General features: G+C 38.0%; 1 protein-coding gene across 2 annotated transcripts in view; it reads left to right on the forward strand.

Annotated features, from left to right (window-relative positions):
* Positions 1-24,584, forward strand: part of SPIDR (scaffold protein involved in DNA repair) — a 202,150-nt gene that overhangs the window by 75,831 nt on the left and 101,735 nt on the right. For both annotated transcript variants that reach the window (XM_061995488.1, XM_061995487.1), the window contains exon 8: positions 2,980-3,199. In XM_061995488.1, the coding sequence (XP_061851472.1) occupies positions 2,980-3,199 (220 nt within the window). The remainder of the gene's footprint in view (positions 1-2,979; positions 3,200-24,584) is intronic.

The raw sequence follows: 24,584 nt of genomic DNA on the forward strand, positions 1-24,584 counted from the left end.
TCGTACCTTTTAAAATAACTATTACTGTAAGGTATTGTTCCTTGTTTAAGATTACTAGGTATTTCCATGTCCATGAAACCCTTACATCTGCAGATTTTAATTTTCTGGGCTGTAATTCTGCTTTGCAAATGAAATGAAATGAATGAAGACTTCAGCAAGCGAGAACTTCTGTGAATTGTCCAAGGGTGAAAGAGAACATTGCAAAACCCCAAGTAACCTCTTTACACAAACAAAAAAACAAGTAAACCTCTCTGGAAACTGTAGAAACTGGAGTGATCCAACCCATCTCCTCACCCACAAGTTCTCCATTCAATGGGGAGCCTCGTATGTTTGATTTATTTTTGATTGACATAACAGTACAAGAGCCAAATGAATTAAAAATGAAGCTAAGTTCTGAACTTTGGTGTTTCATCACGTGCCAGGAATCCAAACTGCTTTACCATGTTTTTTGAGAGAGCATTCTATCAGCAGCAGTAATAATAATTTCTGAGTAATTAAACTATCTCTGTGCATCTAAATAAACAAATAGATTGTGGTTCTGTAGAATGTGTGTGTGTGCCAAGTGTGAGACTTTGCTAGTTGTTGAAATTGTGCTGGTATTAATGTAGAAGCATTCAGCTTCATTTAGTGTCAGCTCCCAGTGTTAGCACCAACTTTAAGACTGGCTTGCAAAAAACTCTGGTACCCTGGTAGGGCTTTTTCCTCCAATGTCTTTTAGAAGCTTCCATATAGATATAGTTCTTGATTTACTTAGTATTTTTAACTGTTTTATACTTGGAGGTATTTGAAAGAAAAATGTTACTAGGCTGTCTGTCACTCATTGTCCTACCCTGCTTTATCAGCTGAGTAACATATATGCTACTGACCAGGAAGAATTGTCATAGAATTCTGAACGTGAGAAATGTGTTTCGCAGTGATGAACCGTCTCTGTCATGAGCTCTCTTAATACTTTTTGTTTTAATAAACTGTTGATGAGTCTCAAAATGGAAGCTGAAATTTTTTTGTGACTTATTTTTTAGAGGGGAGAGGTAAATGCCCAGTTACTTTGAGGGCTGAGAATTTTTGTGGTTGGGAGAATTTGTTTATGCGTGCCAGATGACTTGGAGTTAACAAAGGACCACAACTGCAGCTAGTCAGGCAAAACAGAATTCAAGTGTGAATATTCTAAAGTCCTTGCCTTTAGGCATAGAAAACTAGTCTGCTCTCACACTGAGCAGACGTTTGCAGATGAGCAGACCTTTAATACAGTGCAGTGAGTATTTAGAGTGGCACTGCAGTGTTCCAGCTTTACTCCTCACCTTCTCAGGGAATCATGGTGGCAACCATCTCTTTTCATCAGCCAGTCTCAAAGGCCTTGGCAGAAAGGATTGGTTCTCCTAGTCCTGCTTCTCAGATCTGCAAAAGGAGGTCAAGCTGTAATAGCTTGAACAGAAGGGGCTTATATACCTCACATGGGGGACTTTCTGGTGGAACTCTTTATCCTGCTGGAAAATACTGGTTCATGGGAAACAGAACACTTTGCAGAATCACGATACATGTGATGAAAATTTGGTTCACATAAAAGTGATTCTGAGAACATTTCAGGTTTATATTTCAAAATTACTTTATTTCAGCTTCAGTCTAAAATGTAATAAAGACTGTGGAATATGAAACAGAGACAGGAGTTTTTTTCATATTTTTTAGAGTTGAACTTTATTTAATAAACCTGAAATATTTTAGGACCTGGTTTCTTTGGTTTGGGTTTCTTGAGTGTTGGGTTATTTTTTTTTTTAAGTTTCTCATAAACTGAAACTAAAATATTTTTATTTCTTTTCCAAGGGAAAGGCATTCTCAATTGTGTAATGGGCCTTAAAATAAACAAACAAATAACTAGTACAGCTCCGCTGTTAAGTTCCAGTATCAACGTTCACAGTTCCTCCCCTCCTCCTTCTTTGCTGTGGGAAGACAATAATTTATATCAGCTGTTTTTCTTGGGATAGTGTGGGGTTTTTTTACCCCCAACGCAACTTGTGAATCAAAATGGCTAGAATTTGGGCTCTGCTGCCCCTGTCCTCTGGCACCCTATCCTTCCCTACTAACTGCTTGTAGCATTCAGCAGGTAGATGACAGCTCTGTCCGCAGTGATCAGAGTGCAAATCTGAGTGGGGTTAGGTGAGACAGAGACTAAATCTTATATACTCTTACAGTACAGACCCAGGGTCGTCTGAGTAGCTGTTGCCCTGTGGAGGCTGCGAAGGGAGCTAGAAGTCATTTCATTTCCAGTGCAAAGTTGTTTCTTGTTCAATGTAGACAAAAGTGCTCAGAGTTGAATTGTGAGACTGCTGATATCTGTTCATGTGTCTTCAAAACAAGAGTGCCTTCTGTATTCTGATTGCCTGCTGATGAAACGGATGATCCTTTTTTCAATAATTAGTTTTAGGTAGGGCATCTCTCAGTACCTCTTTGTCCATAGTCATTTCTCAATGCAAATCATCAGCTTTTAGATGTTTTGTACCTAACGTACGATCTTCTGAATTGATCCCTCACAACTGTTGCTTTGAGAAAAGTCAAGGAGGACAAACACAGCTTTAATTTTAACATAGTATAATTATTCCGGTTTTAAATTTATTTTGTACAGAATCTAATAAAATCAGACTGAACAAAGTAAATGAGTTGTAATATTAAAAAGTTCAAACATGGTGGGAGAGGGCTTCTTGTGAAGAGTTTGTGATTTCATTAGTGTTTGGAAGAAGTGCAAGTATGCCTCTTTTTTTTTTTCCCTCCACAGTTAATAGTATCTATAAAGAAAAGAGAACAAAAATTATCAGAAAACCTTACTATAAGTCTCTTGATGGAGCAATGTATTCTACTCATACGTGGATTTTTTGCAGTCAGGCAGATCTGTGTCAAGCAGAGGGATGCTCATTTTCAGAGTGCCAGAATTTATTTCTCCTCATCTAGACTTTGCATTTTTACTTTTCATTTTATTTTACTTTCCAGATAAATCTGATGTCTTAATTGTGAAGATCTTAGAGATGTTTGAGGAGTGTACAATACAAGTTGCCATCTGCCAGCAGTTAGAACAGTCTCCTGCTACACTTTCGTCTGAGGATGCTGTCATCAATGCAGAAGAACCGATACTCAAAGTCCTCTTTGCAAGAGAGACGGCAGCTCACCTGAAAAGCAGGCCACAGGATGTCATCCACATCTACCCTCCATGGTGAGTAGAGAGGACTGACCATTCTTGCTGTAGCACTGCAGAACAAAGTGGTGTTGGTAGAATGCTGGGTGCATTGTTGTAGGAAAGACCTTGGGGGTAGAGGGGGAGCAGGACTCTCTTGCGGTCATCTGTCGGGCAGCTGGAGAGACTTTGACAGACACCTTAAAGATATCTCAGATAACAACTGAATGCATATCATAATGCCTGTAGTGTTGCTTAGGGCTTCAGTTTTGTTTTCACTTAATATTTTCATGTTTAGAGTGATAGAAAGGCCTGAGCAATGTCTTATCAATGATAAGGCCAATAAAGTGCATAGTTTCTGGTAGCAAAGCAGTTCAGGAATGCTCATCTGTTGCTGTGAGTGTGGGTATGATGTTTCAGTGGAAAAGTCCGTATTAACTGTATAGCAAAAACAACATATAACTAAGAAAGGGGGGGAAATAAAAACCAAGAAATGAGAGACACTATTCTTAAGGAATTGGTAGACACCTTTTTGGTAGTTCTACGTTGCTGCTGCTGCCGTCATCTTCATTTCCCTAAATCTCTCTTCAGCATAACTGTTTCTGGAGTTCTTCAAGGTGTTTGGTCTACATTTGTTATTTTTTCTGAATTGGATTACTTTCTTGACTTTAAAGGGTAGCATAAAGTGATGAGATTTTTAGTAAAGCAGCTGTTTTTTGCTGGCCATAGGTTGGCCGATCTGCTCTTTATAAAATATCAAGAGAACTTTGAAGTAGGAATATTGCTTCTCTTTTCACTCTTTCCCGCCTAAATTACAAAAGAGGAAATATTTTTCTTCTTATGTATTTCAGCATTCATTACCTGAGTTTTACCCTCTAGCTGCAGTAGAATCCTGCCTCTGGTGTTTGACCAAATCCTTCTGCAAAATACTTTTTCCTTGTTTGCAAAGGTCCATATCTGTTTTAATACCTGCAAATCTTTTTGAGTTCCTCAGTTTGTAATTTTTTGCTTCTAAAATGCCATTCAACTTTTTTTTGGAGGGAATTAAAAAATTAAGGAAAGATATTTAATCTGTGGTTTATAGTGGCTACAGATACAGCTATTGATAGTTTAGATATAAATAGATTGCTAGCTAAGGGAAATACAGTTGAATATTAATTAAGTCTTAGTCTGATGTAAAATAAGTCTTTATTTAAGTATTTTTAATTTTTTTTTAAATGGTTTTCTTTTTTCCTTCCTCCCACTCCTAAGGTACTAGTGTTTATTCTAGTTTACCTTTTCCCTCAATAAGCTTTTTTTCATGCTTTATATTTGTTTTTCCCCTCCCCTTCTTTCTCGCTCATACAAACTTCCTTTTTTTTTCTGTTTTTCTCTTCAGGTTATTCTATGTTGTTTTTAAACCATGAGGCATTGCATTTATGCTGCTGTATCTTTCTGTAGAGACCTTAACCTACACAAAGATTTTTGTACCAATAAAACTTTTAATTAGGGTATGATTAAACTTTTTTTCCCCCCCTTTTTTTTTTCCTTTTCCTGTATGGTGACTGTGAGTATGCTTAGCATGTGTAAGTCCCAGAGTGTTCCAGCTTGTTCCGTGTCTGCTTTGGGAAGATGTAATTCTGTGCTGTTATGGTCCTTTCTAGACTACAAGCATCTGTAACTGCACTAGTGTAGTTTTCTCATTTGTTTAAATTCTAACATAGAATTCATTCCTATATATATGTAAACTCAGCTTTCTTGAGAAAACTTCATAGCTGTCTGTCTTCCCAGAAAAAACATTTTAATTTGGTTTTGTTTTTAATTTTAGTAGAGTGCATTTTTCATGTAAGCAAAAGGTTATTTCAAAAAACCACAATGTTTGGGCAGGGGATATATCTGCCTTGTCAAAGTTACTCTCCTTACCTATGTGACTCTCAAGGCACTTCATAAAGACATTAGTCTATGATGGCAAAAGTCCATTATATCTCTTCTCTAGTCCTACTTTCTGTCATTTTAAAATTTCCTTCATTTCAATCATCTCTTTGTTTACTCAACCAGAAGTCAAAAGAAGTTGGACTAGATACTCTTAACCTACTGGAGGCAGTGAGGGGGGAGGACAAAGGATGTTTTTGGTTTAGATTATTATTTGGCACTTTACAATAATTGGAAATTGGACTTGTACACTTGATGTAAGTTTCCTCTATCACATTTCCAAGTTTCTATTCTATTAAACTCTTACTTGAGAGCTCCGAATGCTGAAATGTAGCTTCTCTTATTCTGCACTGAATTTGTACTTTTGTCATTAATTCCAAACGCTGTTTGTGTTAAAATGTGGTCTTGTTGATTCAAATATGTGATTAGTGTAAAAAGGAATTAACTAAATCTAACCTTGACATAGTGAAATAAAGATATTTATATATCTTACTGACATCACCAGTTAGAAGCAAAAGGGAACAAAAAAGGAAAAAGATACAAGTGGAGACAATCCTTGAATGACCTGTGTGTATTTGGGACATGATGTGCATTGTTGTTCTATGTTTTGAGATACTTGTATGGTAAGGCAGAATGGCATGAAATGCTGCTATAAAGTAACATCCTGAGAGCAGAGTGTCTTGGTGTCTTTAAAATAACACTCCAGAATTACGTTCTGACTTTGCATTTTACTTTCAGACCAGGAAGCTGAGTGAGTTGCTAAGATGCAGACACACGGGCTGCTGGCTTTTGTAGGTGACTATTCCTGAGCAAAATTTGAATATATCATTTTTTGAGCCTTTTTAAAATTAGACTTTGCTTTTGTAACTGTATTTATATGTGTTATGAACTCAGTGCACAGCTTGGTACATGAAACGTTTCTGGCAGTAGATTTGCATAAATACTTTGAGAAGCAGTATTTAGATATTTTTTGATATATTTGCTGGTATTTCTTTGCATACAGAATCCCATGAAACTTCAGCACTAGAACACAAGCAATTTAATTAAAAAAATAAAATACTGACAAGAATATGATTATAAGACTCTTATCAACCTGGATATTGTTCATCAGAGTGATCCCACTGACTTTCAGAGGAGCTTTGTGTCAGAGTAAGAATTTGCAGGACTGAACTCTGACTTTTTTATAACCAGATACAGATTTCTTCAGGTCTAGTGTCTTAAGGTATATGTTTACAGTCTTGAATGAGAGGGATTTCATGTGAGAATTGCCAATTGCTATAGGGAAAGCCACACCAACAGATTGATGAACATTTTCAAACCAGTGGGTTTAGTGGAGGAAGGAGCTCAGCTGCCTGGCTTCTGAGAGGTCTATTTGGGAGCCTGCTCTGATCCTGAGACTATATAGAAGTATTATTGCAGTGTTGTATCTAAATAAAGCCTATTAACTCAATCATATCACATGAAAGCAGTTGCATGTTTTGGACTGGAGCTGGTTTATGTCTGACCAGCTGGGAACAGGCAAAAGAAATCAGCCCTGGCTGTCCCTACCTGCCTAGGCTTGCCTTTGGTTGTCTTTGCAGTACCTGAGAAATTTCTTGGATTAAAATTTTAAATTAATACCTTGTAATTTTTACAAGCTAAATCTGAATCATTACGTATTTTTAACAGATGGAAAAGGAAAACCTTATTACTGAGCGTAATTAAATCAATTACCAAGTCTTTATTCACTTTGCAGAAATACATATCCAGCAAAAACTGAAGACTGCTTCATATTGCAAAGACATGAGAGATAGGAACAAAAGCTTCCTGGTTCCACTGGTGGTGCTTTTATGACTTCAGGCTACCTGGGGTTTTTTTGTTTGTTTCATTTGTTTAGAAATAATTTACCATGCCTAACGTAATGTGATAAGAGTTGATATTTTTAGAGGCTTCAGGTCATTTTTCTGCTGATAACAGAGCTTGAGGATAGACATTTTTCTTCAGATACTCTTTCCTCCTCCTCATAGATATTGTTAGAGTTATTTTTCTTGCCATTAAATTTAACAACTTTGAAATGATTTTCATCTATTTCTGAAGTTAAACCACTTGAAATATGTTGAGACTGGAGATTAGGAAGAACTTTTTCACTGAGAGGTTATTAAGCATTGGAACAGACTGCTTAGGGAGGTGGTGGAGTCACCATCCCTGGAGATATTTAAAAGACACATAGGTGATGTGCTGAGGGATATGGTTTAGTTTAATGATGGACTTGGCCATGTTAGGTTAGTGTTTGGACTCTATGATCTTAAAGATCTTTTCCAACTGTAATGATTCTGTGATTCTATGATAATAATACAGTTCTTAGCAATGTAAACCATAGATCACATTTGATTTGGACAGGCTTAGAGATTGATCTATACCTATCAAATGTGATGGTCTGGTATGAAACCTTTAGTTTAGGAGCTTCACGTGCTGCTGATAACTGGAGGGCAGGGATGGTATGAAGGGAACAGAACCGCTTTGTGTTGTTCTTACATTGCTTGTAAACATTGCCTGTTATGCAGTGCAGAAGACAGGATCCTTGGCTGAATAGCTGCTGTTCCCTGTGCAACTTCTCTGTGCTGCTTTTTTTTTTTTTTTAAAAAAAAAGAGTTTATTTTAGGAACTCAATATGGTAAGTATATAAAATGCTTAATTCTGTGACATCAACAAGCAACTTCAAAGCTGTTCTTTAGTTTCTCTTAACCTATGAAACCATGGGGAATCATAATTACTCAGCTTTGAAAGTGTTCCAGTGCCTGGTGAAAGTGTTTAATGTGGACTTCTTGCTTTTCCTTATATTACACTAGATTTGGTCTCTTCACAATGAAAGTAGTTTAGAAGATTTTGCATTATGTACTGCCCAGCAGAGCTCATATAAAACATTGCTGCAAATCAGCTGATGTAGTGATGAAAACTTCTATCTCAAGTCCTTTAAGGTGGTCCAATGATGGAAGTTGCTCTAGAAACAGGCAAGCAAGCTCTCTGCAAATTTATGTTGAGGAAACAATCTAGCTTTCTAGACTTCAGAATTACCCTGGATATGCCATAGGCTGTTTTGATGTGTCAAGAACAGAACTTCTGATAAATGGATATGTTACTGTGATTTTTGCATTGTCTTACTTAATACACCATCTTACTTTGCATGGTCTTAAACAGTCTTTATGACTAATAATGGTACCCACGCAGGGTGCTAACATGAAATAGGTGTTTTGATCTAGTGTGACACATTAAAGAGGGTTTGCCTCCCATTTGATGAAGATAGAGACTTTATATCACTGTTGCTCTCCCCAGTCAAGGGAAGCATTTAAGACCACTATTACTGAATACCTCCCTATCAGAAGATCATGTGAAAGTAGGATCGTGGACTTCAGTTATTAATGAAATGCAGAAACAATCTGCTGCTGTTCTGTAGTAAGGAAAGCATCTGTATCCTTTACAATTTTCTCATTCCATAAAGGTAAAATACTAATACAAATTAAAGACACATATGGAACATGTTTTGCATAATTTCAGTTTCTCTAATTACTCCCCAGAGAGGCAGCTTTTTTGAATGCTTGATTGATCAACTGGACAAAACTGATCTATGTTCACCATCTTCCTTTGATGAAATCTAAGCATTTTTATATATACACACACACACACACACACACACACACACACACACACAAAAATACATGTGTAAATATTCAAACGGATGGAAACAAGATGGGGGAAGAGCTCAGCGGTCAGATCTCTCCCATCAGAAAGATTTTAGCTATGCCTTTACATTCTTTCTTTGAAGATGTTACAATAGCAGAGTGGGAGAACTCTGATAAGAGGGACTAGGCTCACTCAGAAGATAAAATTCTACAAAACTTCAGAGCTGTAAAGCCAGTGTGGGCACTATTTCTAAAGTACATATGGGAATGGCCTGGGAGCCAAAGATCAGATTATATCATCTGCTTGAAATTGCTTCTCAGAGATCAGGCAATTGTGAAAATTGAAACTCCTTTTAGAAGCTGAGGCAGCCACAGGTTTCTTGTGTTTATATTTTGTTGTTGTTGTTAGAGTATACCTTTCCTAGTGCAATCACTTTAAAAAAAGCTGAATTGTCCTTTGAGAACAGGAATAGGTATACTTTTTGTGAACTACAAGTTGTCTCTAACAAACTTTTAATATAATTTCTTCAATACTTCTGTTGATTTATCCCTTTTGACAGAGTAGTCCTTAGGATTTTCTCTTTTAAAATTTTTTTTTTTTTTTGTCTATCCCCTTAAGTAGAAAGTTGTATCTGTAGAGCATATCAGAGAGTTGTATTTGTAGGTATATCCTATTTTACTTCTCTAGAACTAAAAAGATGAAGTTATTAGTATTATTTGTGTTTCTTCACCTTGTGTTTAGAAAATCAAAATTACACAATTTCTTAGTAATCAAATCTATGAATAATTATGTTCCTTCATAAGTAGATGACATAATTGAAAAAAATGACAGAATTACAAAGCTTTGATTTTGAGAGGAGAAAAAATATGCCATTTCTGTGATTTGCCACAACAACCTGAAGCAATGTACACCTGGTATTTCAGATGTGGACAATATCTAATAAACATAGTAACATGATTACACTTTTACAGTGAGATATACTTGTTTATTTTTATAGCTAGATATGTTGTATGTATGTCATGCATAAAATATTAGTACTCTAAAAAAAATTGAAAGGACTGCTCTCTGTGAAAGGAATTTTCCACGGAGAAAAGAATGGAAACTTTGTTTGGGGAAGATGCGAACCTTAAGATAGTAGATCCAGGGTTCTGTAGATTAAAACTGGATTTTTAAACATGTCTGTCTCTCTGGCCTAACAGCTGATGGTATCTTGACATACTGAAAAAGGGGTCTTTCCACGGTATTGTACCAATGAAATGCTGGATTTTCAAGATAAGTTTGTTTGCTTTCAGTTAAATTAGAGGGATCAGAAGTGAGTGGTGTGTTTGCAATGCAGCAGCTTGTTTTTTGGATCAAGACTGAAATGCATTGTTGTTGGCACAAAAACCTTCAGGAGGGGTAAAATACGTCTCTCTGTCCAGATGGATATCTGAATTGGGTACATGCAGTCAGTCGTTACACTCCTGGCTCAGGCAAGCAGCGGGACCCACCCAGGCAGCCTGCACAGAGCTCTCCTAGGAGGAGCATATGGGTTGTTCTCCAGAGGTAATTCTGTGCACTGGAGGGAGCCTCCACCAGGAAGACTTTCTTCGGTATAGGCTGTTTCACTTATAAGAATAAAGGTGATGTAGAAAAGAGGCAGTAAATGTAAATAGCCTGGTTTATGCTAGGAGAGTGGGTTTCTACATTTTTGTTAAATACTAGACAATGTCCAACATTGATCCTACTGGAATGATTGCAGTGTCCAGGTTCTTAGGACCAGAAGAGGAAAATTATGTTTTTAAACATCCATTCCTTACAGCCCGTGATGCTGTTTACATTGGAATTCTTTAGTTGCCGATAGAAATATTCAGTGAGAACAAAAATGCCCTATCCTAATAATCACACAATATTCTCATCCTGAAAATCTAATAATGTCTATGGTTATTGGTTTGGGTTTTTTTTAATGAAAGGTCTGTACTTGAAACTTTCCAGCTTTTATAAGTGAGGAAATTCCAAGCATTTTGTAGTGACAGATACTGTTAGTGGGTAGTTGTCTACTGACGTCAAAAACCGAGGATGGCGAACAGCTTTGTTCAAGTCATTGAAAAATGTACGGTCTTGGATAAACTCTGTGTTAGCAACGGAGCTATCAATGATATATGAGCAGCTTCACATGAGTTCCCATGTGCATTCAATCCAATGCTAAATTCCAGATTTTGTTTAATGAGCAACTGATGGAGCCAAGACCTGGCACTGCACAAAATCCTGCAGTCTGCTTTATCCAGTCATGAAGCAGAAACATGCTAAATAAGTTCAGATGAACAAGTTCAGAATTACTGCAGGGTTATTAAAAAGTTGTGATTTGTATTCCTCTGCTAATGTTTATGACTAACACATTTGGGACGTGTAAAACAATACTTAATTTGTAAAAAGACTATCTGCCAAAATTCCTGCAGTAGTTTAACCACTAAAGAGCAAGTTTTGACTGTGTGAATGAGTTTGTTTAAACGTTTAAGATTATCAGTAATCTGCTAATCTTTTTTTCAAAATTATATTTTGAAAAATGTTGACTTCTTCTTGTTGGATTGATGTTTAGCACTTTCACTTTGTGAATTGCAGTGTATTTCCATAGCTCATTATGAAATTTCTATTTTAAAGTCTGCAGATGTGATTTGCTACTGTAATGGTAGGTGTGTAGTTGCAGTAAGATTTTTATACGCAGCTCTGTATGCAGTTATGCTGGGTTTTGAATATGATGGATATTTAATACCACAGTGGGATTTCATGCTAAGCATGCTTGTGATCTTCTGCAGTTTTGTATAGGAAGAGAAAAGTATGAGTTTACCAAATTGTCATGTCTGGTGATTCCCTTCATCATGAACGTATGCTTTCCCAGACTTCTCCTTCTGAATGTCATATTTAAGTGTAGGTAAGCAAAAGTTAATTACTATACTTCTAGCAGAAATAGTAATTAAAACCCCAAGTATTTCAAAAGGGGATTGTTGCTTTGAAATATTTGAAAACTTTGGAATGTTGCTACCCAAAATGCAGTATTTAAAACATCTCTGCTGTCCTAGGGGGTGAGAGCACGAGAGGGAGAGGGTGAAAATTTTTGCTATTATTTCTAGCAGGCAGATTGCTTTCTTTTCAGTAGAAGCTCATGGAAAAAAAATGCCCATGGTTTTATATAGTTTTGGCAGCAAGAATGTACTTTGGTATATAAAGCAGTTCAGCTGTGAAACATTCAGTGCAGCCTTTTGTATGTTTGATGAAGCTTCTCTTCCTACCAATATTCTGAGTCAACACTAACCACGCAGATTACAAGTATTACTTCTCCCGGAGTGCTAGGCTTCTTTGACAGCTTCCTGAGATGTCTTCAGAAAAGTATTCCTCTTGTTATTGTCCCAGTACAGCCTTCTGGCAGACCAAGTTTCTCCCAGCAGAAGTATCAAAATGGTATCCATGACATTAGAAGTGCTGTACAATCATTAATTTTACCTTTGAGGGATTTGCTGTGTGTTTTGAAAGCCAAATCACTGATGTGGGTCCCAAAAAAATCACACTTGTGGGAAGGGCTGGTTTTTGTGTGTGTGTTGGTTTTGGTTTGGGTTTGTTTTTTTTCCCTTTCTTTAGCCTTTTTGGACATCTGAAGTGGTATCTGTTGACTCTCTACTTGATAAAAAAATTAAGAAGCTTAGTGAACATTTCTGTGGAAGTTTCTAGGTTTGATGATTCTTTATCTCCTCCTTTCTTAAGTCTTGTATTTTTATTCTTTTAATAAGTGATGGGTATTTGTTGTAGAGCAGATCATGATGATGGGCTTTGCATAGTCTTGCTGGGAGTCATTGTCCATTGTCAGTCTCCATGGCCCTTACTGGCATAAAAGAGAGGACTGTACAGCCACCTTGAAATTGCTGCTGCTGTTCAGAGCACATCTGTTAGTGCAAACCAAAGTCTGTCAGCATCTTCAGCTAATACCTTGTAATTTGAACTGAGACTGTGAAGAAAGGCCCCCTTTTGCCATCTCCAAAGTATTTTGGGACAGACATTGTAGGTTGTAACTACTCTGAAAAAAAAAAAGGAAAAATATCTACTAAAATGCTGTGTGCCACAACACACCAAAAACAATGAATATGAGAACACTTCAGATGCAATATAAAACCATAAATTGCACTGATTGCATTCTCACTTTTCTTCCCAACATGGCACAGCACGTTTGCCTTTTGTGTTTCCTGGAAACATATCACTCCTCCAAGCTGAGGTTCATTTTTGAGAAACATGGGCAATGCAACTATGTGAGACTTATATATTGCATTTGTGCCTTAGCAAGTACCGATTTTCTTCTGGTTCCTTGAGTTTGTCATAAATATTAATTTAATAGGGCTGGTACTATTTTATGCATTGAGAAAGTACAGATTGAGGAAGAGATAAATTTTACTAATATGGGCTGATGCTGAAACTTACAGGATTTTCAAGCTTAAAAGAGCTCACATTTTTGTATGTTTATATCATAGGTATTCTTCAAATTATTTCAAAACCTTTTATATGGAAAAGAACAGCTCTTTATTATCTTCCCAAATATTTCTTACCTTCCATCTCTCACACAAAAAAATAAATAGGCTGCCCAGTATTTTCTGTCTTTTTGCAGCCTCCTTTGGCTGACAGTCATGGCTTGCAGTTAGAGAAGCTGTGCATGAGGTGATAGTTTAATTTTGCTTGGAGATATTTGACTCTAGGAGTTCACTTTCCAATATTGCTGTATAGCAGGAAGCTATACTCAAAACCAAGTCCATTTTAAAAACAAACATCAACCTACTGCACTGTTGACTTCTAGGACAGTCTACCCAAGCCTCCTTGAGACTTCCCTTTGGTTGCTGGTCAGGTCATATATGGCTGTAATTTCCTGATTTTTGAGGACTGCTGAGGAAGGAATGAAATCCCATAAGGTTTGCTAGTTACCTTGAAATTGCCCTTTAGCACCAGCTCAGTTCAGAGGAGAAAACAGTGCGGGGGACATGTGGATTATTTCCATAACTTGACTATAAATGACACCTTTTCAGGGAAAAGAAGCAACCTTTATATCTATTTATTTTTTTAGACTAGACTACATATGAAAGTATTCTCTTCCTGTGTCTTCCAGTTATTAACTGGTCAGGTTCCTCACCTGCAATTACAAATCTTGTTCTTAGGCAAACCCTACACACTGAAGATTGCCTTCATGGAAGAGGTCTGAGATCTGGAAATATATGTTATCTGGTGTTATACATGTAAAGCTTCTCTATGTCTATTTAGATTAAACTCCCAACACCCTTTTTCTAAATTAATATAGTGATTTTGTTGAAGCTTTTCTTGAAACTAATTTTCTACCCTACATTGTCAGTTTTGTTGATGTACTTTGGCTATGTCTAGGTAGAGCCATTTTCCATATAGCATATGGACTACATTTGCTAGTTAATATATTAATTGTATTATTGTTTATTTAACTGCTATTACAGTGCTAGTGCTCTAATTAGCTATACATGTATCATGGACATACTCCCTACAAGTTAAGACAAAATCTAGCCTTACTGTATGACCACATCAAATGTTAAAAATTGTATAAAATGCATATATTGACATGTGTAAATACAACATGACGAAAATGCTAAAGCAAATGTGGTTCATTACTGTTCTTGACTGAAACTGGGCATGATTGTAATCAAATGCACTAGGACTGGAGTCTGGAAGGAGTGGTCCTTAAGTCTGGGCATTGAGAGAGAGGTCTTCTCCTCCCTTTAACTTCTGCTTTGGCTTTACTCAGCTTCCTAAATGATTTTTGGAAGTGACGCGAGCAGTGACATTGGTGATGCATTTGATACCATCTTTATTTTACTCTGTGAAGACAACTTTCCCTTTATTGTATTTCCCTTCTATGTGCTGTGCTCACTGTCCCTCGGTTGTACCAGACCAGTTTTTCTTGGGACAGTGCTGTACACTGAATTGATGAAATAATTTGCTTTTAAATTAAAATATTTAAATTTATGCTTGCTGAGCAATGTGGTTTGCAGCATGGTCTTGTGGTGGCACCTTAGATCCAACTGAAGGGCTATGTAGCTGTGCACAGGCCAGGGCCAAACCTTGCAGAGCCTTCTAAGTAGCGTTGTGAACATTATATAAAGACATAGATTTCTCTGTGAGAAATCTCTGCCAACAGGAGTCATTTTATGCAGCACAGTGGTAGGCAAACACTTTTCTCAGTCATGTTTCCAGGGTAATTCCCTAGGGCAGTGGAAGGCCATCCGATCTCTTCTGGGCCTCCCTGTCGGCTGCAGAAGGTGACAATGCTGTCAGCAGCAGCTCCAGTAAAACTGGGCTTGGGTGGCTGATCTCTCCAAGATAGCCTCTGCAGTTATTTGTACACAACTTTTTCTGGCATCAGTGTGTCATGTCCACAAAGTAAAGTTTTTAAAAGGAGATTTGTTCAGGTTTGTGCACCATTACTTTTACACAACTTTTAATAACTCAATACATTATCTGTTTTGAATGTGGGGCTGTGGGTAAGTCAGTCACTGCACTGTTCGCACAACTTCCTCCTCCATAACACTGAAGCCTGTGTGCCATTTAGTTTAACACACCTCCATACTGGTTGTCATTGCTCTTTCCTACTGAGGAGTGATCCTTCACTGAGAGAGCAAAACAGATCTCATTAGCTGAAGTTTAATTTCTTCAAAACACTTGTAAATGTTTCTGAAACCCACTGTAACTTTCTCGCCCTCTTCCCTAAGATGTTTGCAAACTTTGCTTTGAAGCGAGCTTCCCAGGGGAGAAACTGAGAACTTCCCTGCATGCCTCAGGTTTTGTTGAAAGCTACCTCCTGGCTATGACAGGATTTTAACCTGTTGAAAGCCTAGCAGACTGTTGAGGGTTTGGTGGGGATGTTTTTTCTTTTCATATTTCAACTACGTCCTTGAATCTTTTTAACTACTTCAAATGATCCTCAATAAGACTTTTGTGGCGGGTGATTTTTAACATTTTATTCTAATGGTAATTCTTCACCTTTGAGGGAAAGTACACAAGTTCTCTCTTTATGTTATCCCATGCCTTTTCTCTTGACTCTCCTCTATTGATTCTACTGTGTTAAATCCATTATTGATTTTAAATTATCATGGAATTTTTCAATATATTTAATTACGGGATTCAACCTCTCATTCTGTGTTCCTTACCAAGCCTCTCTGACATGATGTAATGGATTTCTTCCATTTAGGAGGTCAAATGGGGCAAATGAGTCTTGATGTACTTTACGGTAAGCAGAGAGCAAATAGGATGACATTACCTTGTAAACCTGCCCCCACTTACCTTTATGTGCAACACAGATGACAATTTTTGTTGGACTTAAATAGTTACTTCTTGTTTTCCAAAAGGAAGGCAGGCAGAGTTTAGGCGTCTAACGCCCTGCAATTTCTAGGAGTTTAAATAATCAGTCTGCAGAGTTGTGTCTGCATGTCCCCTTCCTGAATAATGTATTTCTTGGGGATGCTACTCACTGTATTAAATATACACTGAAGGCTTCTGGTACTGCTTTGGTCTCTGTTAAACAGAGATTGTTTGCTAGGTAGCAAAATCTGTTGCTGTATGGATACTTTGCCTACCACCACTCTTTACTGTCTTGTGGAAATAGTGCAGCAGTTACGGCAGGAAGCCTGGATAATGGCTTCTTAGTATTACAAAAAAGATGACTTTCAGAGGGCAGCTAAGGTTTTGCTCAGATTGTCTGGCAGAATGTGCTATATTCTGTCCTCCAATCAAATGACAAGCCAGTGAAAGCTTTCTTTTGAGAAATCTGTTTTGCTAAGCTGTGTGGGAGACTTCTACTTTTCAAACTTTAAACTGGAAAACTAATAATCTCCAACCCCCAAAAGGAAACTATTAAAGATACAGTGGGTATTTTTTGTAATTATTTATTTTTGTAGTAATTGCAGTATCAGTCTTCGTATTCACTTTACTCTTAAAGCAATAAGAAATACTTCATCTTGGGACTTTCTTTAAACTCTGCTAAGTAATGTGGTCTCATACTGTTGTGATAATAGTAATATGGCTGTGCAAGCAGTAAAGCTAAATAAATTGAGGCAAAAGCTTCATGATCGTAAAATTTTCACATTAAAGGAAGTAGATGCTATGTGCAACTACAAAATGTGGAAAGAAACACATTTAGAATGTTTGTTTTCTCTTTCCAAACCAAAGGGAAAGAAGAGATTTGCCTGTGATTTCAGAGTATTGTTAACAAGTCCTCATAGCTATTAGGAGCCTGAAACAGTAAACAGCTTAGTAACAACATAATTATATAAATAAAACTAACATCAGTATAACTCCCAACATTTATGTACAGATGGTTTAATTTTACATTACAAATGAAGTTTTCTGAAGTCCATTTGCCTAAAACAAGTATTTTAATGTAACAGCTTAATGATTTGACCTGGATCTGAGTATCCTTTTTTTGAACATAAATATGAATACCCCGGCAATTAACTTGGTAATTTACCTAGTCTGAGTTGAAGTTCTGTAGGTAGGTATTGCTTTAAGTGCAGTTGGCATGCTGTCTCATGCCCGTTGATGGGCTCTTGCTCAAGCATGTATGGGCCCTCATGTGTCTTAGTGCTAGGGATAGTTCACCCTCAGGAAGTTTGGTTTAGATAAGTATCTGAATTTTTTTGGGTACTGAGATCTGGAAGGCAGCTGTGAAATCTGATGAATGCAAGCTCTCAGATCTGAGTCAGCAGCAGGGTTTGACCCACTGCTGTTGTTCAGCACTTCCACTGCCAGGTCCAACCAGCAGCAGAAAAGAGAGTCATGTGAAAAGAAAATCTGAGCATGGGCAAAGCATGAGCATACTTCAAAACAGAGTTTGTGTAGTTTGTGTGTGAAGGTGAGGACCTGTGAAGAAATTGCCACCTTCTCCCAGCACAGCCTGTGACTGTGGGAAAGTCTGGTTCTCAGAGGGCTCTGCTCTTAGCCCAACATAAACAGAGTTGTGCATTACTAGCAGCTGAGGCCTGGGCTGTTTCACTTACCAGATGTTAAAGCAAACCCATGAAACTAAGGGTATTTTTTTTTCTGCTTCTGATCCTTTGCAGTAAAAAGTATTTCAGGTGTTACAGGGCACACTGCTATTGATTGAAATTTTAGTCTTGGAGAAAAATAATTATCCACTCAAACAGCAGTGTTAAGCAAGAAAGATATGGAAAAGTAACCAGGAGAAGAGAGTTAACGTATTTCTTACCAATGGCTGAGTATTACTCAGTTTTCTGATCTCTTTTTCTCTGCAGCCATTGTTTTCGAAACCTTGTTACTCATGAATGAATCGTTTTCTACAAGTTCAAGAAAAGAAAGGTGCTTCTCCCTCTAGAACTCAGATAAACTGCTGTGGTTCTGTAAATATCTTTGACTGTGTTACTATGTTCTACTCTTTTGGAGAAAAATATAATTTTCATTAAAGTATCTGTAGTCTTCTGAGACTGAATTTCCAATCTAGTGCCCACTTCATTTGCAGAGATCAATGGATGGAGATCAAATCACTTTACAGGTTTTGCCAGGAGAAAGTTGGCCATGACTGAATGGTAGTGCTTGCTTGGTACAAGGCTCATGAGTCACAGGTTTTTTAAACGGCCTCCTGAAACACACCTGAAGCTTAATTCTGTTTACCATACATAGAAGGAAGTCCTCACTGTGACTGATGGCATTATTCCTGGTGATAAAAGAATAGTAGAATGAATAAGCAGCTAAAACACAGGAGAATGAATTTAAGCTTCAGAGAAGCTGAGAACACACCCTGCTTCTCATCACTTGTGTTCACTGTGCCTGTTCTACTCCCCATCCAAACTTCAATACTAAGGATTAACTAGTCAAGCATTTTAAAATGTTCATCTTTCAGAAATCCTGAAGTTAACTTTTCAGAAATGACCCAGTATAATTTGCATGCATTGACATTTTATTAAGATTAAGGTGTTGGTGTTTTCTTTAAAAAAAAAGAAAGTGAAAAAAGGAGAGCTTTAAAATCCTTAGCTGAAAATAACCCCCTGTGTATAGCTATCTCTGTATGAAGTATAAAGTAAAAAAATAGAAAATGGAGAAAAAATGTCAAGAACCAAAATATTATAGTATTCTTCAATGGCTGCAGACCACCTTAGCTAGTGCTTAATTTTAGAAGGTACTGGGGGCATATTTCACAGGTTTTGCCTTTTTAGCTTAGAAAATCAACCAGGTTTTCTGAGCTACTGCTTTTATTTCATTTAGGCAATAGATTTTTTTTTTTTATTTCCACCTACTTCTGGTTTTGAGTGACAGAAACATTGCACTTTCTTTTTCCTTCATTTTGTGGCAAAATGTAGGAAAAAACCTACTGTGCCTCCTATGCCTCCCCAGTTGCCATTGCGCAACAGGTATGGGGCTTTGGAAGCTGAGGGCCAGGCAAGGGAATATGGAGATGTAGGGCCACTTGAGAAGGTGTCCGTGGTGAGTCAGCCACTGTCATGTCTTAGGAGTGCTGCATATTAAAAAGGAAAAGGAAGGTTATAGTAGTAGGTGATTCCCTTCTGAGGGAACTGAATGCCTCTAGATGATCTTTTGAAGTCTCTTCCAATCCTTAAGATTCTGTGTGATTCTGTAATAATGATGGCTGTCTGTTGACATCAGTGAACTTCAGTTAAATTTATATATGTGTACAAAAAAGCACAGATCAGCTGTTTTTTCAGTAGCCACTGGCTGCAATGGCTGCAGGAAGCTGACATGCTTTTCCATGAGCCCATCAAGTTTTATGAAGTAAAATTAACGAGACTTCTTGTCATATTCTCCAACAATACCAAATTGTTTATATGATACATCATTTGAATATTACTGAGCTCTGGAGAAGAGGGCAAAAAAGGTGGTTTTAGGTTTGCTAGCAGGTCAGATGTGGCCAGCAGCTGTACCAGCTCTTGCCGGAAAGCAATGTTTTTACTTCCCACACAATTTTGCAGAGAGCAGGTTTCCTTAAAAACATTGTAGATGGCATGAGGTTAGTCAGAGGGTAAACATTTTAGTAGCCTTTTAGTAATCTGTTTAGTGGGGAACTCTGACTGCAGGTTTTGGGGCTGTCTCTATCTTGATGCTGACAGATAGAGTAACAGCATACATCTGATTAATTACAATGAGCGTAAGAATCTTTCTGTATACTTTTAGCTAACAGTTTAAGAGTAGAATAAAATAATTACATTTATTGCAACATATGTTCATTTATCAGAATATGTTGTGTTCTGACAAATGGAATTAAAGAGATGCACAGAGTTGAAATCTGACCCCATCTGTCTCATTTTGTTATGTGTTAGAAGGTGGATATTGTATGAAAAGAGGAAAAACCCTGGGAAGATCCGTTGTCCAGAGCTGTGTTTGGTGAAGGCTGCCTGCCTAGGTGTCTTTATCATGTCACAAGCTCTTGGGAATGTATCAAAAGTGGAAAAAACCAAACCACTCCATGAGAAGTAAAATAAAAGGATCATAAAAGCTAGTGTCTAAGCTGGTTTAAACCTACTAAGGACCTGAAGTTTATCCAAAGTAGAAACTCCCGTTTAAGGGCAAGAAGGGGTGCATGGACTGGCTCTGGAGTGGCTTGAGCTCACCTAAGGATGCCTGGCTGGGGCACCATCACCGTTTCCTAGATCTAGTTCAATTCCGTATTTACAGGGGATACGAGTAAACACCAGGAATTATATGCAATCTCTTTAAATATAAACACTGTTTTTGCAGGACCCAAGACTTGTGACTGCTGTTACTGCCTCTGACTTTAAGGGCGAGGAGCTTGTGGGGGGTGAGTCAGGGCAGGCGGCAGCTGGGTCGAAGTCTGGACTTTCTGGGTGATGGCAGGCGGCCGTGGTGGTGGGCCGTGGTGGAGAGGAGGAGGAGGAGGAGGAATGCTGCTGCCCTGACGTCAGGAGCTGCTCCTGGGAATGTTTTGCATTCCTCTTCCTGGCAGTGGTCAGGTGGCTTCCAGCAAGAAGGAAGGAACAGCAGCTTCCAAAAAGAAAAAAAAAAAGAAAAAAAAAAAAGCAAGCAAAAAAAAAAGCAGCAAGCGGGGGAGAGTGTGCGAGGAGGAAAAGAACACTTTATAATAAAAGTATTGTGGGGGAGGCACTTTTATTAAAAGCCAGATTGGGAATTGGAACCAGATGTTCTGCATTCGAAAGCTGCACGAAAGTTAAACGCATTTATTAATGACTGTGATGGCTGAGGTATTTGGCTATTCGCCTCACTTTAATCTCATTGCTCTGTATTTAAAAACAGTTAAGGAAAACTTTTTTTTTTCCTTGTACCCAACTTTATGTGGCTTCCTTTATATAAAATGTTAATTTCAAAAAGCAGCATAAAAAATAAACCAACTAGGAGAATAGCCACATAGGAAAATAATCAACATTTGTCTTATTCTTCCGTTAGTTTTCACATACTTTTAATGCTGAAAATTAATGTATTTAAATTTGGTTTCCTTCTTGATTTGTGGTTGTTGGTTAATGCCTATGATGTAAGCTGGAGAGGTCAGAACATGCAATTACTCTTGTTCACAAAGTACTTCCTATTCCCTTAACTCTTTCTCTTTAATGTCCCTGTCAGAGCATGTGTTTAAAGCAAAACAAGAGCAGATGCTCAGTCTGAGGTGGCTAATGTAGGAACTCTGTTCACCACAGGCAGTACTTAACAAAATAACTGCCTTATATCTAAAGACAGACCTGAGTGCATGTTACACCTCTGTTTCAGGAACAGTGCCTCCAAGTTGCTGGTTGTACACATTTGGGAGTATAAAGCACTGAGAGCTTTAGTGTGAACTTCTGGTTTGTGCCTCTGTGGGGACAAGATACCTGAAAACACCATAGGTTTGGAGTGTCTCTGGTGTGTCCTCCCATTGAAAGGCTCCATTGTACACAGGTTGTAAGGTTTTCTGTGTAAAGTAAGGGCTGCTGGAGGAAAGGAGAGAGGGAGCTGTGGTCATTCCCTTCAGCTCACATACATGACAATGCCCTAAATTTGTGGCTTCTTCACCATCTTCAGAGAGGAAAGCTTTCTCTGAACAAGTCCCTCATTACCTGTTTTTTAAGAATTCAGTCTTCCTTAGGCAGATCCTGCCCGAGGTGGGTGGAGCTACCTCTGGATTTGGGCTGGGAAAGCCCATTTAATTTAAACTGCACCAGAGAGATTTGCCAGTCCAATGTGATTTGTTTGAAAAAATGTGTTAATCTTATATGTTCTTATTCATCAGCACTGCATAAAGCTGTATTTGTCCACGGACTGAGGAGTTATTTGAGCTTATTCCCCAGGCAATGTATTCTGAGGGGGTGGTGTAGGAACCTGGCAGGGACAGGGAGCGCTTTGTAGTTTCGGTGAAGTTTCCTTGAGCTGTGTCCCCAGCTCAGGTGAGACCCGTGACTGCCTGCCTGTTTCCTGGTACTGGCTGAAGTGAGCAGGCAGCTTCCTGCTACAGGGTGGATGCTCTGCTGAGGAATTTCCAGAAATGCTGAGAAGTGCTGACTCACAGCTTACAGCCGTCTGGGCTGAGGGGAGGTTTTCAAGTCCTTGGCTGAAGCCAGCAAAAATGTTGCTGTAATGTACTGTTTTATTTTTAGCAAGGGGGGAGACTGTGTTGCTTAGGATGAAATGCTAGTGAGTGGTTTCAAAATGACAGACACTTTTGATTTTTTTTTCTTTTCTATTTTTAGAACTTGGAAAACAGGTTATTTTGCTAAAATACAGACAGTTCTCTGTTTTCTCAGTAAATGGATTGTTGTAAAGGAGCCTTAAGGAGTTCATGCAGGAAGGCTTTTGCTACCACTGCAGTTGAAAATGCCCTTCAGGGTAGAGATACTAAAATATTTGAGACTGAAACTCAGCTGGCACCTACTTGCACGTATTTCTCACTTCTGATGAGGTGGGACTGCAGCTCCAATTGTTGGAGCTGAACCATAGCCAGGTGTTTGATTGCTGCTGTTACAAGATCATTGTAAAAGCCTGGTGCTTGGGCTTAGTCCTCCCTTATTTTTAGCAGTTGCTTCACAAGTAATTGACTGTGCATTTTCTTTCTTTCTTTTTCTTTTTCTTTTTTTTTTTCCCTGAGCAGAAAATGCTCTGTACAGTTTTCTGCTAATCTTAGCCAAAAACTAGGGTGACAGAGGAGTAATTTCAAGCTTTAACACCTCTCAAAATGCAACTTTGGTGATTATATTATAGAACCAAAATGATTGTTTTGTTGTTGGTATTTTGTTTTAAATTCAGTACAGGTTTTTTTGACATATTCTTTTGTGTGCATATTATTTTTCTGTTGATCAAGCACTGAGTGCTTTGGGATTATCTCCAATGTATGAACTGCCCCACAGAGCATCATAAATGGAATACAAATTTGTAAAAACTTGCTCTTAAAGTTTGACATCAGTTATTCGTCATTCACAGTTCTGTACCTCTGCATATAAAGCTGGAGCACTTGTTATCATCTCACTATTGAACTCTATGTAACATTGAATCTGCAGACTACTGCTAACTCCAATGCCAATAATTTTTGAATCTGTAGCCAAACCCAGCATATTTTCCACAAACACACACACAAAAAAACCCCTGTAAAAAATGAAAACCACACTTCTTATAGCAATTATACAGCCTCCAGCTTGAGAATAACTGATGTGCAGCTTCCCCAGGAAGTACATTCCCCTCTTGCAAGGTGGATCATGTTTAACTGCTCTCCTCAGTTTTTGCCCTGGGACTAAGGCAAAGTCCTCGTCTGACAACAGCAAAGAGAAAAAGGATCCTTCTGTGTTTGAAGTACAGGAAGACAGGACAAGGCTATTTCCATGACGTGCAGCTCATTTATTAGCTCACCTCTGTGGAAAAAGTCCCAGTCTTACTCATTTTAGTGGAAATACACTCCTTGCATGTGAGCTGCTGCTGATCTTTTAGGGCAGAAATAATTGTAGGCTGCACAAATATCCCAAAATTTCCCAATCAAATCCACTTGCCAGCTACCCATCTCCAAGAGAAAGCTGACCTCCTATTCCTAACTGCCAATTCACTCCAAGATTTTATAGCAGCTGCATAATCTCTTTTAAGAGTTGCATAAGCATCTTTTCTTTGATTGTGTCCTGGCACTCACCACAATACTGGGAAAAATAATACAGGCCTTACATTATTTCTAGCCACCTGTCAGTAAATTCAGGACCAGAGCCATGAACTAATAACCTTGCTTGTGCCCTCTTTAGATAGATGTGTCATCCGACCTGGGTGGACATGTCCCAACTGGATTGCCTGACTCCAGATAACCCCTTCTATAGTCTGCTTCTGCTTGATCCTTTTTCTAGTTTGGATGAGGCACAGAACGTACCTTTTGGTGAAGATTCTGTCCCTAAACCTAAACCTAAAAAAAAAAAATAAAAATAAAAATAATTGTGCATGAGTGTTGTTCAGCTTTCCAGGAAACATGTTGGTACGACATGTATCAGTGTAGTAAGAACATCTCATTTTACGGACAGCTTTTTGTAACTGAATCTGCCCTAGTTGAATCCAAGAGTCCTTTCTAGTAATGTCATCCTTCACAGTCAGGTTCTTGTCTTTAACACAGACATGCCCTGTAAAGAGCTTTCTGCTTGTGGTAGTGTAAGCTTGTGCCTTCTCAGATATCTTATCTCTTCATACTATCTGTTCTTGCGTAGCTTTCTAATCTCTTCACTATTTGATATGTTTTGCTGCTAGTTGCACTACAGTCTTGGTAGTTGTGTGAAATCTCAGCAATTCACATCTATACTTCATTTGTCATATTACTTTTCATTATTATGTCATAATCTTAAATAATTTTTGCTTTTGATCTTGAGGAATTTTGTACACCCTTCTT

This window comes from Colius striatus, chromosome 4 (assembly GCF_028858725.1).
Source record: "Colius striatus isolate bColStr4 chromosome 4, bColStr4.1.hap1, whole genome shotgun sequence".
NCBI lineage: Eukaryota > Metazoa > Chordata > Aves > Coliiformes > Coliidae > Colius > Colius striatus.